The 12485-nt window shown below is 42.4% G+C and overlaps 1 protein-coding gene across 4 annotated transcripts in view; it reads right to left on the reverse strand.

Annotated features, from left to right (window-relative positions):
• Positions 1-12485, reverse strand: part of PLEKHG1 (pleckstrin homology and RhoGEF domain containing G1) — a 197203-nt gene that overhangs the window by 66572 nt on the left and 118146 nt on the right. For all 4 annotated transcript variants that reach the window (XM_054697956.1, XM_054697957.1, XM_054697958.1 and 1 more), the window contains one exon: positions 10933-11438. In XM_054697956.1, the coding sequence (XP_054553931.1) occupies positions 10933-11340 (408 nt within the window). In that variant the 5' untranslated portion in view covers positions 11341-11438. The remainder of the gene's footprint in view (positions 1-10932; positions 11439-12485) is intronic.

Genomic DNA, 12485 nt, shown 5'->3' on the forward strand with positions numbered 1-12485 from the left:
GACCTGCACCCTAGTTCTTCCATGCAAAAATAAATAAAAGCTGTAAAACAAATGCTCAGGTTGGACTAGATAATTCATTTATCAAACATTCATCAGATACAGTGCAGACTGCTTGACATAGAAAACTTGTCAACACACCTCAACCTTTCAGAATCTGCTCCGATTTCACTGAGTTATTTTCCAGTTCTAAAATTTGGTATGATTCTACTTAATTGAAAATTCAGTGCAACTGAGAGAAATCGAAGCATCCACCTGTGATGAATGCATACACTCAATGTGGCCTCGACACAGAACAGAATACTATTCAAGCTTAAGAAGGAAGAAAAACCTGATACATGGTACACCATGGATGAACTTGAAGACATTATGCTGATGCATTCAAAAAAGATAAACACATGCAATTTGCAGCAACATGGATGGCGCTGGAAGGGATCATGCTCAGCGAAATAAGCCAGAAAGAAAAAGAAAAATACCGGATGGTCTCACTCATAGCAGGAATCTAGAAAACTTAAATAAGGGATCAGGAAAATGAATAACTATAAGAAAGTGAAAATCAAAATCAACAAAAAACTATGAACCAGAGACACTTTTTGGGGGTGGGGGCTGGGAGGGGAGGGGTTGGGGTCAGAATGGGGCATGTGCAGTTGTATGGGGGAATATAAAAATAAAATTTATTATTTAAAAATAAATAAATAAATAAAATAAAATTAGGAATTTTCAGGAATAAACTGAAAAGGGTCACCTTCTCTCAGGATTTATTGGCAAAATTTCCCTAATTGGAGATACCCTCAAAGGACAAAAAGAAGCCCATAAAGTCTTCAGGAGGATGCTAATCTACAGGTTAAAACAAAAATCAAAAAATCATATGGAAGTTTCTATAAATATTAAAAAGAACCACCAGATTCCTTGGTATCAATCTGAAGGATGCACAAAGCACTAATTCAAAGGGATAGGATAACTCCAATGTTTTTTTGCAGTGCTATTCACAATAGCAAATCATGGAAACAACCTAAGTGCCCAATGACAGATGAGTGCATTAAGACAACATGGTATCTATACATAATGGAATACTACTCAGCTCTAAAAAAATTACAAAACGGACTCTAGAAATTTGACCACAGAATTGACACTACCAGAAGGAAAGGGTGTGTGGTGAAGAGCAAAGGGAGAACAGGGCCCAATGGACCATGATGGGGATTTGGGGTGTATTGGTGGTAGGTGGAGAGAGGTAACATACATCTAAAGAGGTGTGATTTTATGTCCCTGAATCATACACAGTGTTGTAAACCAATGTTACCTAAATAAAAAATGATACAATTTAAAAAATAAAACTATTAAAAATCAAATACTTTAAAAATAATAAAAATTATCTCATATTAAAAAAAAAAGACATTATGCTGATGGAAATAGCCAGTTACAAAGGGCCAAATATTGCAGGATTCCGCTTATATGAGGTGTTGAGTGTGGTCTGCTTCATGAGCAGGAGCTGCAGGGAATTCTCATAGGTACAGTGTTTCAGCTTTGCAAGATAAAAAGAATTCTGGAGACTGGCTGTATGCACTGTGAATGTACTAATGCCATTAAACTGTACACTAAAAAAGGCTGGTGATAAATTTTAAGTTATATGGGGTTTTACGATTTAAAAAAAAAAGTTAAAAGAAAAAAAGAGATTTTCCGAGGCTGAGGGAAGCGGGAAGGGAGAGGTACTGTGTACTGGATGTACAAGCTCAGTTTCAGCTTGGGGTGGGGAACAGACCTGGTGATGGGCAGTGGTGATGGTCTACGGCGACGTGACTGTTCTAATGTCATCCGACTGTGCATGTACCTGGCTACAGGGATGCATTTTATGTATATTTTACCAGTATTAAGAGATTAAAAAATCTATGCGAGCTGCTATATAGAACAATGCTACACTCCTTACGCGTCAAGGCAGTGTTGGTGGGCAAACAACAAATGGTAAAGGCCAGAAAACAACATAATTTATAAAAGTATGTTGTTGACAAGTTGTGTGGCAATCCAGGCTGCCTCTTGCTTTTCTAGGTACTACAGAGCAGGGCTGCTTGAACACACACACGCACACACACACACACACACACACACACACGAGCTTTAGGCTTATCACATGACCTGGATAAATTCTTCTGTGTGATTAATTTCACAAGGTACAGCATCTTTTCTTTGGAAGAAATTTCTGGCCATGGGAAACTTCTCCTAACTGAAGTTTGGTTTGTTTAGAACATAATTTCCTGAATTCTATAATTTTCTACCCACTCAGTATAATTGAATATTCAAGATGGCAGACACCCAAAGAACAGCAGGATTCTAACCCAACTGAACTGGACCTGTTTTAGCAAATCTTCAACAGAATGTTGCCTAAAGGCAGTCTTTGAAATATATTAGCAGCTCTTTAGCAGACTAGTAATAATAGCTACTCAATCTCCTGAGTAAACTGAAGTTTTTGAAATGTCTTTTCATTAAAAATCAAAATGTTGTCTTAAAAGAAAAGCTGAATAGACTGGGAAGAGATTTTTAGCTGCAGGTACTTTAAGAAGTGCTCGATCTTACAAATAAAATTAATGTAGATAGTTACGTCTGTGAAAAGTACAGTTTCCATTTTTTTCCCCCCAATTATGTCATGTCTTTCCTTTAACACATTCTCTAAATGAATGTGCAAGTGTCGGTAGAAAATGGTATTTTAATTTTAACATCAGAAACACAGTAATATTTATCCCTCAGTCTCTCTGGTGAACTGAGGCTCATAGAAAGCAAATGCTTAGTTTGTGCAGGAATATTTGATCCAATTGTGCAAATCCTTTCAGTAGAAGAAAAAAAATCCCACAAATATTTGTATTTACAAGTAATCATAATTTGTCAGTCCAAGATTAGGGTAAAAAAATTTGTTACTTTTCAGAAATATGAATAAGAGATCTGGTCATTCTTTTAAACTTTTTGTTCTTATAAGGTAGAAATAAAAAAGTGCACTATGGGTTATAGTTCTTATTAGTTTCATTTAACATAAGTGGATGAGTATGGTTTTGACGAGAGGTATGGAATTCTTCACTCTCCCAGTCTGAGTAAAGAATGGAGTACAGTGAGACCTCTTTGAAAGAAGTTAAAATATTCCAAGGAGTCAGTGTACTCAGATCTGCTCTAGTATTTGTTTTGAAGACATACTATGATTTCCACGTGACTAATACATTAGGGAACAAATTGAATTTAATCAAACTTCTGAATTTTGCCTGTGCTTGTACAAAATTTCATACCAGGTGAATGCAGAAAATTGTATACCCAGTTCCAGGAGGCAGCATGGGAATACAAAGTCATGTGTATGCACCTCAAACACCATCCAGCCACAGGCCTGTCACCTGTGCTGTAGGCCACACGTGTCCACGGTGGAGTCACCACTCTGTATCTGGGACATCAGGCAACCTTCCTTCCTTCCTAATAATTCACAGGTTGCAACCTACAGATGGCTTCCTCCTAGATGAGCTGATCATTTCCCTCTCTGCTTTCCCCTCTTCTCGTTTTATCTTTAGTTTCTCACTCCTTTTTTCTTGCTCTCTTTTCTTCTGTCTTGACCATCTCTATGCTTTCTCCCATCCTTCCTAATTACCTCCCCCTTTTGCTTTCCTACTCATTCCTATCCATATTGCCACTGGAAATACTGAATATCTCAGTTCATAAAGTGGGCTGCTCGCCTCTCATAGTTCAAAGGCAAAGGGTGGCAGGTGTGGGAACCAGGTGACTTCTACAAGCAAATTCAGGTGTTTTCAAGGTGAAGCATCATATTTACAATTGAATGCATGTATTTCTTAACTACTTAGCATGCAAAGATTGTGCCTCCATTTTTGTCAGTCCTGCCTTTTTTCAAAAGCATCATGGATGATGTTTGTGAGAGCCATACTCAGATGCACTTGCTCTATAAGCTCTCTCTTCCCATATGATTGTGAGGGAGGGATTTCTAGGGACACACAGGTGAGAGGTCACATGATAGCAAAACCAACTGTAAGCATCTTGAAACTCATATAGCTCTTTCCCTCTACCACCTACACATTCGCTTGAATTTTAGACATTTGATGGAAGTATTAACAACAGTCCTTATCGATAACTGTTCCCAGATCTTGGATTCTTGCAACCTGGTAAGAATCTCTTATAAAACCTGACTTGGGCCCTTCCAGTATCCTGGACAAGCAGTTAGGCTGACCTAAACTACCTGTCCCAGTCCCAAGTTTCAAGAAACAAATCATAAGTCAGGATCATCAGGGAACCAAGGGTGACATTTCCATTATCTGAGACTTATTATTTCTCAGGGAGACACTGAAGAACCTCACTGCATCTATAATTATTGAATCAACTGATGATCACTGTACTATTGCTACAAAGTTCTTAGTGATTTGAAAATTGTCCTCCAGATAAAGATGAACAATATAACTAGACTACTGTTTATCAATAGCATGTTTATTTCTATAAGTTCACCTCTGAAAAGATGCAAGCTGACTTCTCACCTATGGAATAAGAGCAAGAGTATGAGCTGCTTCTGAGCCTGTCTCAGAAACCTCATGTGTTCTTGTGTATACCTCCATGACTTCTCTTCTAGTTGAGCGAGATGGATCAGACCACTACAGCTGTGGAAACAATGTACTGAAGATGACAAACCTCATCAGCTTGGGTCCCTGAATGACAGCATGGAGCTGAACTGCCCCCACTAACTTGTGCACACACACTGTACTGTAAAGAAAGAAATGAACTTCTATTATATTAGGCTAGCACATTTGGGGGTCTATTAGATACAAACTTCATCAGCTTGGGTCCCTGAATGACAGCATGGAGCTGAACTGCCCCCACTAACTTGTGCACACACACTGTACTGTAAAGAAAGAAATGAACTTCTATTATATTAGGCTACCACATTTGGGGGTCTATTAGATACTGTGGCTTAGCCCACCCTAATATGTGTTCCAGAGTAGTGCTTCTCAATCAGAGACAGTTTTGCTCTGCAGGGTCTATGTGGCCAATGTCACAGACATTGTGGTTGTACTACAGGGGAGGGGAGTGGTTCTATTGGCCGCTAGTGGACAGAGGCCAAGTTTGCTGCAAATGCACATGACTAACCTCCATAACCAAGAATTATCCAGTCCAATAGGTCTACAGTGCTGCTGGTGCCAAGCATTGCTCTACTGAGCTCAAGAATAAGACCAAAAACTTTGAACACTCTGCTTGATTCTAAGAATAGATTTGCAATAACAGTTTCAGTTCCAGCTCTACCACTAACACCCATGTGGACCTGGACAAGTTACCTTTCCCTCTAGACATTCTGTATTCTTGTACTGATATAGCCAAATTACAGTATACCCATATGGTGGATCAGTGAGGGAGGATATAAGTGCTTAGTCCCATGCCTAGTATATGGTAAGTACTTAAATGTTATAGTTAATATATTTCTTAGTGTTTTTGTGATTATCAAGGCACATATCTAGAACACGTAGAAGTGGTAGCTACTTGGTGTGATTACGAGTGTTGGTGTCCATTGAGATGATGTGAATGGCCATCGAGTATAAGGTGTCCCTCTGGTGATACTCACTGCCTACTATGCTCCCAGGAGGCTCTGATCAATACAGACATTTGAAATGTTTCCTCTGAGTTTTGACTCAAGGTCTGACCACAAAATCTGGAGAGAATAACCTAAATGAGCATTGTTCATGAAGTACATGTGAACTTGGGACAGCTAACAGCTACACTAAGAGCGACTCTGCAAATCTCAACTGGCTTTGCTTTTACTAAGTGCTGCCCACTTTGAATTGTCTTCACCATTCATCAGCAGTCAGTTAAATAGCAGAAGCAAACTTTCAAAATAGGCAAACCCATGAGGAATGGAAAGAAGAAAAAGACCTGGTCCCCACAGTTCCTCCCACATTAGGGTGCGTGGAGAAGAGATAAGCACTCGTAATCACTGCGTTTCTACCTTCTCTGTTTTGTCCTTGTTGATGTGGAAGAGATGTGAGTGAGGTGGGGTGGAGAGATGGGGGTCTGGTAACAACAGTGATAATAGCGAGTCAGGGAAGTCAATGCTCGTGGTAAGACTCAGGGGCATCATGTAGAGTGATTAGATTTGAAGAGCTATTTGAAGAATAGCTCTTCCCCAAGCAAACAACTATTTAACAGGTTTGCTTCTAAATTATCATAGATCTTAAAGGGTTTGAAGAAAGATCTCATTCACCCATTATGATAAAAGCTCTTGGAGGGGAAAAATTAAAGAGACACATTCCAAAAAAGTGTTCAAATGCTACGTAAAAGTGCATGAAATCATGCCAAGTACTACAGCGTAAGTTCTTTATTAAATCCACCCACATAACAAGCCTTCATTAAAACAATTCCTGCCAAGTCCGACATACTAGCCTTGAACATATTTTCCCCCTGGTATTCAAAAATCTGTAATCTAAATGAATTTCATAAAATGTGTCAGTTTTAAGTTTTGAGTGTAAGTATTGAGTGAAGCCATCTGCAAATAAAAAGAATAAAATCTAGGACAATTCACCTCTTCTCAACAGCCCTCTCCCTTGGTTCAAAATCTTTCTCCTCTTGCCAAGAGTACTAAGCAGCCAGGGCTGGTCCAGGGAATGCCCACGCAAAGTCATTCTCTCACGGCCAAGGGGAAACAGTTGCCAAGACATGAGCTGCCCTTTCCACACCAAACAATCTTGTCTGCCCAAAAAGGATCAAAAGAAGCCAGGTTTCATCAGAAACCACATCCAAATCAACAGTGTTGTCCAAATCAACAGGGGGGAGGGGAGGGGCCAGTAGCCCAGGACAAGAGCAAACCCAGATTCCATTTTATCCAGGTCCCAGCCACCTCACGGCCCCATTTCCTTGCATGGCCACTGGGTTCTTGTGTTCACTTTGTGCAGATCTTGGAGGAGACCTACTTTGCAGCAAAGACAGTTTGTTCTTCCAGCAATTTGATACCCACAGTCCTAAGTGCAGTCCCCTCCTTTAAGCTGGGGCAATAAGCATGTTACTAAGTATGTGAAAGCACCCTTCTCTCTTCTGCCTGACACTGTCTATACTATCACACAATAAACAGAGTCCAGAGAGACTAATAAACTCAAGAGCGGGGGTGGAGGGTAGTGTTCAGAGATGGCTATTCTAATCCTTGTGCAGCTACGTCTTTTGAAAAATGCCAAATGCTTTTCATAAAGCGATGCTTAAGGCTCTGAGTCTTCAAATTTTAAACATTGAGTATGATATTCCCTTCTTAGCTTTTTTTTTTAATATTAAATTTTATTTTTATATTCCCCCATACAATTGCAAACGCCCCATTCTGACCCCAATCCTTCCCCTCCCGCCCCCCACCCCCCAAAAAGTGTCTCTGGTTCATAGTTTTTTGTTGATTTTGATTTTCACTTTCTTATATTCATTTTCCTGGTCCCTTATTTAAGTTTTCTAGATTCCTGCTATGAGTGAGACCATCCGGTATTTTTCTTTTTCTTTTTGGCTTATTTCGCTGAGCATGATCCCTTCCAGTGCCATCCATGTTGCTGCAAATTGCATGTGTTTATCTTTTTTGAATGCTGAGTAATATTCCATGGTATATATGTACCACATCTTCTTGATCCAGTCATCTATTTTTGGGCATTTGGGCTGTTTCCAAAGCTTAGCTATTGTAAACAGTCGTACTGCATGGCTAAAGGTGCTTGAAAAGGATTTTAGCTCTCTAAAATATGATAGACAAAATAAACTGATGTCACACAATATTTTACCCATTTTTTTCCACTACTACACATATCTGTAACCCCCTCAAAGATGGTTTAATTTAGCCTCACATAGTTCAAAGATGCCATTTGGAAGTAGGGGTAAAACTTCGAATTACACAGCATTATGTAACATTATGAACTATTTAAAAAACCTTCCCAAAAGGTTAAAACCAGGTCATGAACTGTATTTGGGACCAAATCTTATGAGGTTCTCAAAGACTCTTTTACAGGGCCTCCCCGGTGGCGCAGTGGTTGAGCGCTGGGTTGTGAAGCTGCAGGTGACCTCTGCGGCACCCGTTCGATCCCCAGCTGCTCCCCGGCCACCTGAGAAGGGTCCCACATGGCGCGCAGACCTCTCCTGCCACCTGCTGCTCCCCTCAGCAGTGTGCTTCGGTCTTTCTGCCTGCTCTGCTCCCCGCTCTGGCTCTGGTGAATTCTCTCACCCTCCCGCGCTTCTGACTGTACCCAGTGCATGTATAAACAAAACAAACAAACAAACAAATAAATAAATAAAACATGCCTCTATTGAAAAAAAAAAGACTCTTTTACAGATCATTTAGGAAGATTAAAGAAACCCAGTCTACCCATGAGAGTAGGGAGTCAATCAAAGTTGCCATTGAACATGAAAGAGACCCTTATTTTCTACTTTCTGACTATGGATTCTCTCTCCACAAAGTGTATCATCGGCCATTTAACTTTTAAAATGTGTTTCCCTTATTTTATTATCTCATTTTATTTGTGAATGTTATCAAGAGTCATATATAGAAATGGAAATAGCAGCAGCTCCATGGTCCCTTTGAGTACAGAGACAGTCAAGACCTCACCTCGTTCTCACTTGCTGAAATATGAACAGCACAGAGTGAAAGACTAGGATGTCCCGGCAAAGGAGAAGCCAGAAGTCAGGTCTGGCCCAGGGATGCCCCTAAAGTCATTCCCTCAAGGTCAGGGGGGAAAGAGTAACCAGGATATAATCCATCCTTTCCACATGAAACAATCTTGTCCACACTAAACTAGAATGGGGAGGAAGCCAGGCTTCACCAGAAACCACCTTCAGATCAACAGGGTTGCCCTTGAGGAGGTGTGGCCCAGGACAAAAGGTGAGAAGATTCTCTTCTCAGAAGCAAGTGGCTCTGATAACCTGGTGTCAGAGTGAACTGTGCATGTCTCCCAAATGAGTGAAAACATCTACGGGTCTTTGACAAAGGAGTTTCTCCTTATAAATTCTAAAAAACTAAAATGTAAACCTGAACTATGAAGATTATGTAAGGACAGAGTATAGAGATAAAATGTCCCAGGCATGGGAAAAATGAATTAAATGGAGAAGGAGGATTGAAGGAGACTAGTTAGATGGGTTCAATTAGGTGGCGTGCAGAAGAAGTCTGAACTGGGCTACCGCATGGATGAAAAGTGAGTACGAGTCATCTCTATAAAACAGATATCCTATGAGGCAGGTATTATTTATTAGTCCCATTTTACAGTTGATGAAACATATGCACAAACTTATAGTCTTAAATGGGTTCTGGCAAATGATGGTCTTTGGAGCAAATCCAGTCCTAAAGTTTTGCTGAAATTTCCATGCCTGTTCCTTTACATAAAGTCTCCAGTCCTGAAAGTCTAAAATATTTACTAGTTGGCCTTTTCTAGAAAAATTCCACCAACCCCTAGTGTAAAACAGAATAAATGCATGGATAAAGAATGAAAGGCAAGCACACTATGGATAGCGCCACATAGACCCTCTACAAAGACTTTCTTAGAAAAAACATTCTCTTGATGAGTTTCTTTCATTCATATCTTATCGTATATCCTTTCACTCAGGACTTAGCAATCAGCCTCTGAAAAATCTCCTGGAACCCCAGTTTGGTGACTAATTTCTTTCAGTACTGTGAGTTTTGATTAGGCAGAAAATTTTTCAGAAAGAAAGAAAAAAGGACAGGCCAAAGAAACTTTGACAAGCCTAAGATCCCTGAGAGGTTGTAAATTTTTTGGCAGTTTCACAGGTATTTCTCCTCAAGTACAAATGACATCATTGTTGAAATAAAAAAAAAGAAAACAATTGGCCCCATTATTCAGCATTTGGTAACACATATTGTTTTGGTTGAACATCAATTGATCGGTCTATTTTTACTGGGAAGTTAGGTCATCGCTATTTTTAGAAGACAGTGTCCAATTTGTGGGACTCAACACACATTCAAGTCTTAGAATTTGTCCTAAAGCCATAAGAACGTCTGTATTTGGTGGAGAATGTGCTCATCGGCACTTAGTCCGCTATGATTTGGAACATATTTTAGACTAGACGTCTGAGACAGGAAGGAGACATTAACCAATGAAAGCAGCAAAGTGAGGGTACCTTTAAAATTCATCGGTTTGCTTTTGAAATATTAATATTTTTAATCGTTAATTGAAATGGGTTACATCTAAGCTGCTCTGGTAATTCTCATTTTATCCTTTAAAAGCTATCTATAAATCATAGTCAAGTTCATAATTGAATTTCCAGAGCGTGTGATCTGGCACAGGGCTCAGCTCGATTTGCATGGACTCAAATAATTTCTGTAAAGTTGTTTACTACGAAAGTGAACAGAAAGTTAATGCTGGGACAAGGCAAAGCCCGAGGTTTTTCTCTGCCCTTCACCACTTCCCCAAAACCCTATCCCATAGGGAGATTCTCCCAGAACAGTGGTTCTGAGCACCCTGCACCACACAGCCTCACCTGAGATCTTCCACAATCCCATCGCCACCATCATACCCAAGCCGATGAGCGCTCAGCCTCTGACGGCAGGACAAAGCGTCAGTAGTTTTGGGGGCGACACTAGTAGACAGTTGTGAGTAAGGTGAAGATAGCCTGCCCCCCGCCACCTGTCCATCAGGAGACCCGAATTCCTGCTCCCTCCTGGGGAGATGGCTCCAGGATTCTGAGATCTTTGCTGCAGGCCTGAACACAACATCCCGGTGGGCACACCGGGCTCCTCATTATTGCTTCTCTCACGTAATCAATTCACTAGTGCAGACGGGAAGAGGATTTGACACAGACAGTGAGCATGGCCTAGGGCTTCCCTTACATTCTGCTGTTGAAACATCTCCCCACCTCTTCATCCTAGGGCACAACGCATCGCTGACACCTGACCCTTCACTTCCCACGCACGTTTATTCCTCGTGACAACCTTGAAAAGCCAGGGCCACTTACCTCGACGATGCTTTTTAAATCTTGCACGTAAGTCCTTTCAGTCTCCAGAATTTCCTGGACAACTCTATCCACATAGAGGAGCTTGGGGCTGGCGGCCGAGTCTGCGCTGGCTTTGGGGGCCCCGTGCGCGTCCATCCTCCGCGGCGCCCGGGGCGGCCTGTCGCCGGCCTGGTCCTCGGCGCGCTGCCCAGCCGGGCCCTCGCCCTGCGCCTCGCTGCTGGACAGCGGCCTGGCGGGAACCAGCTCCAGCCTGATGGCCCCCGCTTCCTTATCCTGGTGAAACATGCCCAAGTGGCTGTTGGAAACCAAGGTCATTCTGCTGCCGAAGGACCCGTGGCTGTCCCGGGAGGAGGCCGAGGACGACGTGGAGCCGAAGCTGACGGGGCGGTCGCTGTCGGAGAGCTCCATGGCCCTGCGCTCCTGCCCGCGGGGCGGCCGGGCTGCGGGGCCGGGGGCTGGCGCGGCTGCTACAGCTGCGGGCACTTGAGGCCGCAAGGGGTGCGCATCTGTGGGCGGGAAGAAAAGGGCACGGTGAGCAAGGGCTTGCAAATTCTCGCCAACCGAGGGAGGTGTGAACCTCACCCGTGGCAGCAGGAAGTGCGAGGAGCCTCCGTGGCTGGCTGAGCTGCAAAAGTGGCCTGGGGGGCCGGAAAGCAGCCTCACCTGCCAGACGGAGAGCCCCGCAGCCTCCAGCCCCCGCCCCAACCACCGGCCTGAGTCGGGTGTTCTGGGGCCGCCAGTGCCCTCTGCACACACACACTGAGGTCTGAGCAGCCCTGCATCTAGTGCCTCGAAGTGGAACCACCTGGAATGACTAATGAATGCACCTTGACCCAGATTCACTGCATCGAAGGCCCAGGGCCCAGGGCGCCCGGGTGGAAAGTTTAGCATGCACACCAGCGATTCTCGTGGCCCGAAAACACACCTGACGGGGCCCTCTGGAATTTTGTGTTCTAGATTTTAAATAGTCCACCAAAGCCCCACACAATGGTAAGCCACCTGGAACCACCACTACATCAAGAATGCTGACAATGTCACATTTTACTTGTATCCTGTAGTAAAGAAAGCGCTGCGTGGTCGCTAACAGTGGGCAAGAACATAAAGGCAAATATTAAGACCCACCTCTCCTTTCAAACCTCCCCCTCACCACATTTCTGTAAATCCCTTCTTGAAAGGTGACATTCCGTTGGTCTACACAGAGTTACAGTATTCCCAGATTGGGCTGACTGCAATAATCCATAGTAAAGCCAGACCACATGGCACTGTAATCATAGGATTACATAATTAATTCTATAGGGACTCAATTATGAGGAAAAAGATGTACTTTAAAAGAAATGGAGCTACTGATAAGAGAATAGCTGCAAAGTCAAGAGGTTGATTCCTACCCACAGCACTTAAATCTTGAGTCCAAAAAGGCCCTACGAATGATTAGAACCTTTAGAGGGTCCAATTTTCTTTATTTGTAGGACGGGACCAACATCCCCCTCCCATACTGATAATGAGATCCTAGGTTTACAGAAACAAAATGTTTCACAATTGAGAGTGTGACTAGT

Source organism: Talpa occidentalis, unplaced genomic scaffold (assembly GCF_014898055.3).
Source record: "Talpa occidentalis isolate TD23 unplaced genomic scaffold, MPIMG_talOcc4v2.1 talOcc4.2, whole genome shotgun sequence".
NCBI classification, from domain to species: Eukaryota; Metazoa; Chordata; class Mammalia; order Eulipotyphla; family Talpidae; genus Talpa; species Talpa occidentalis.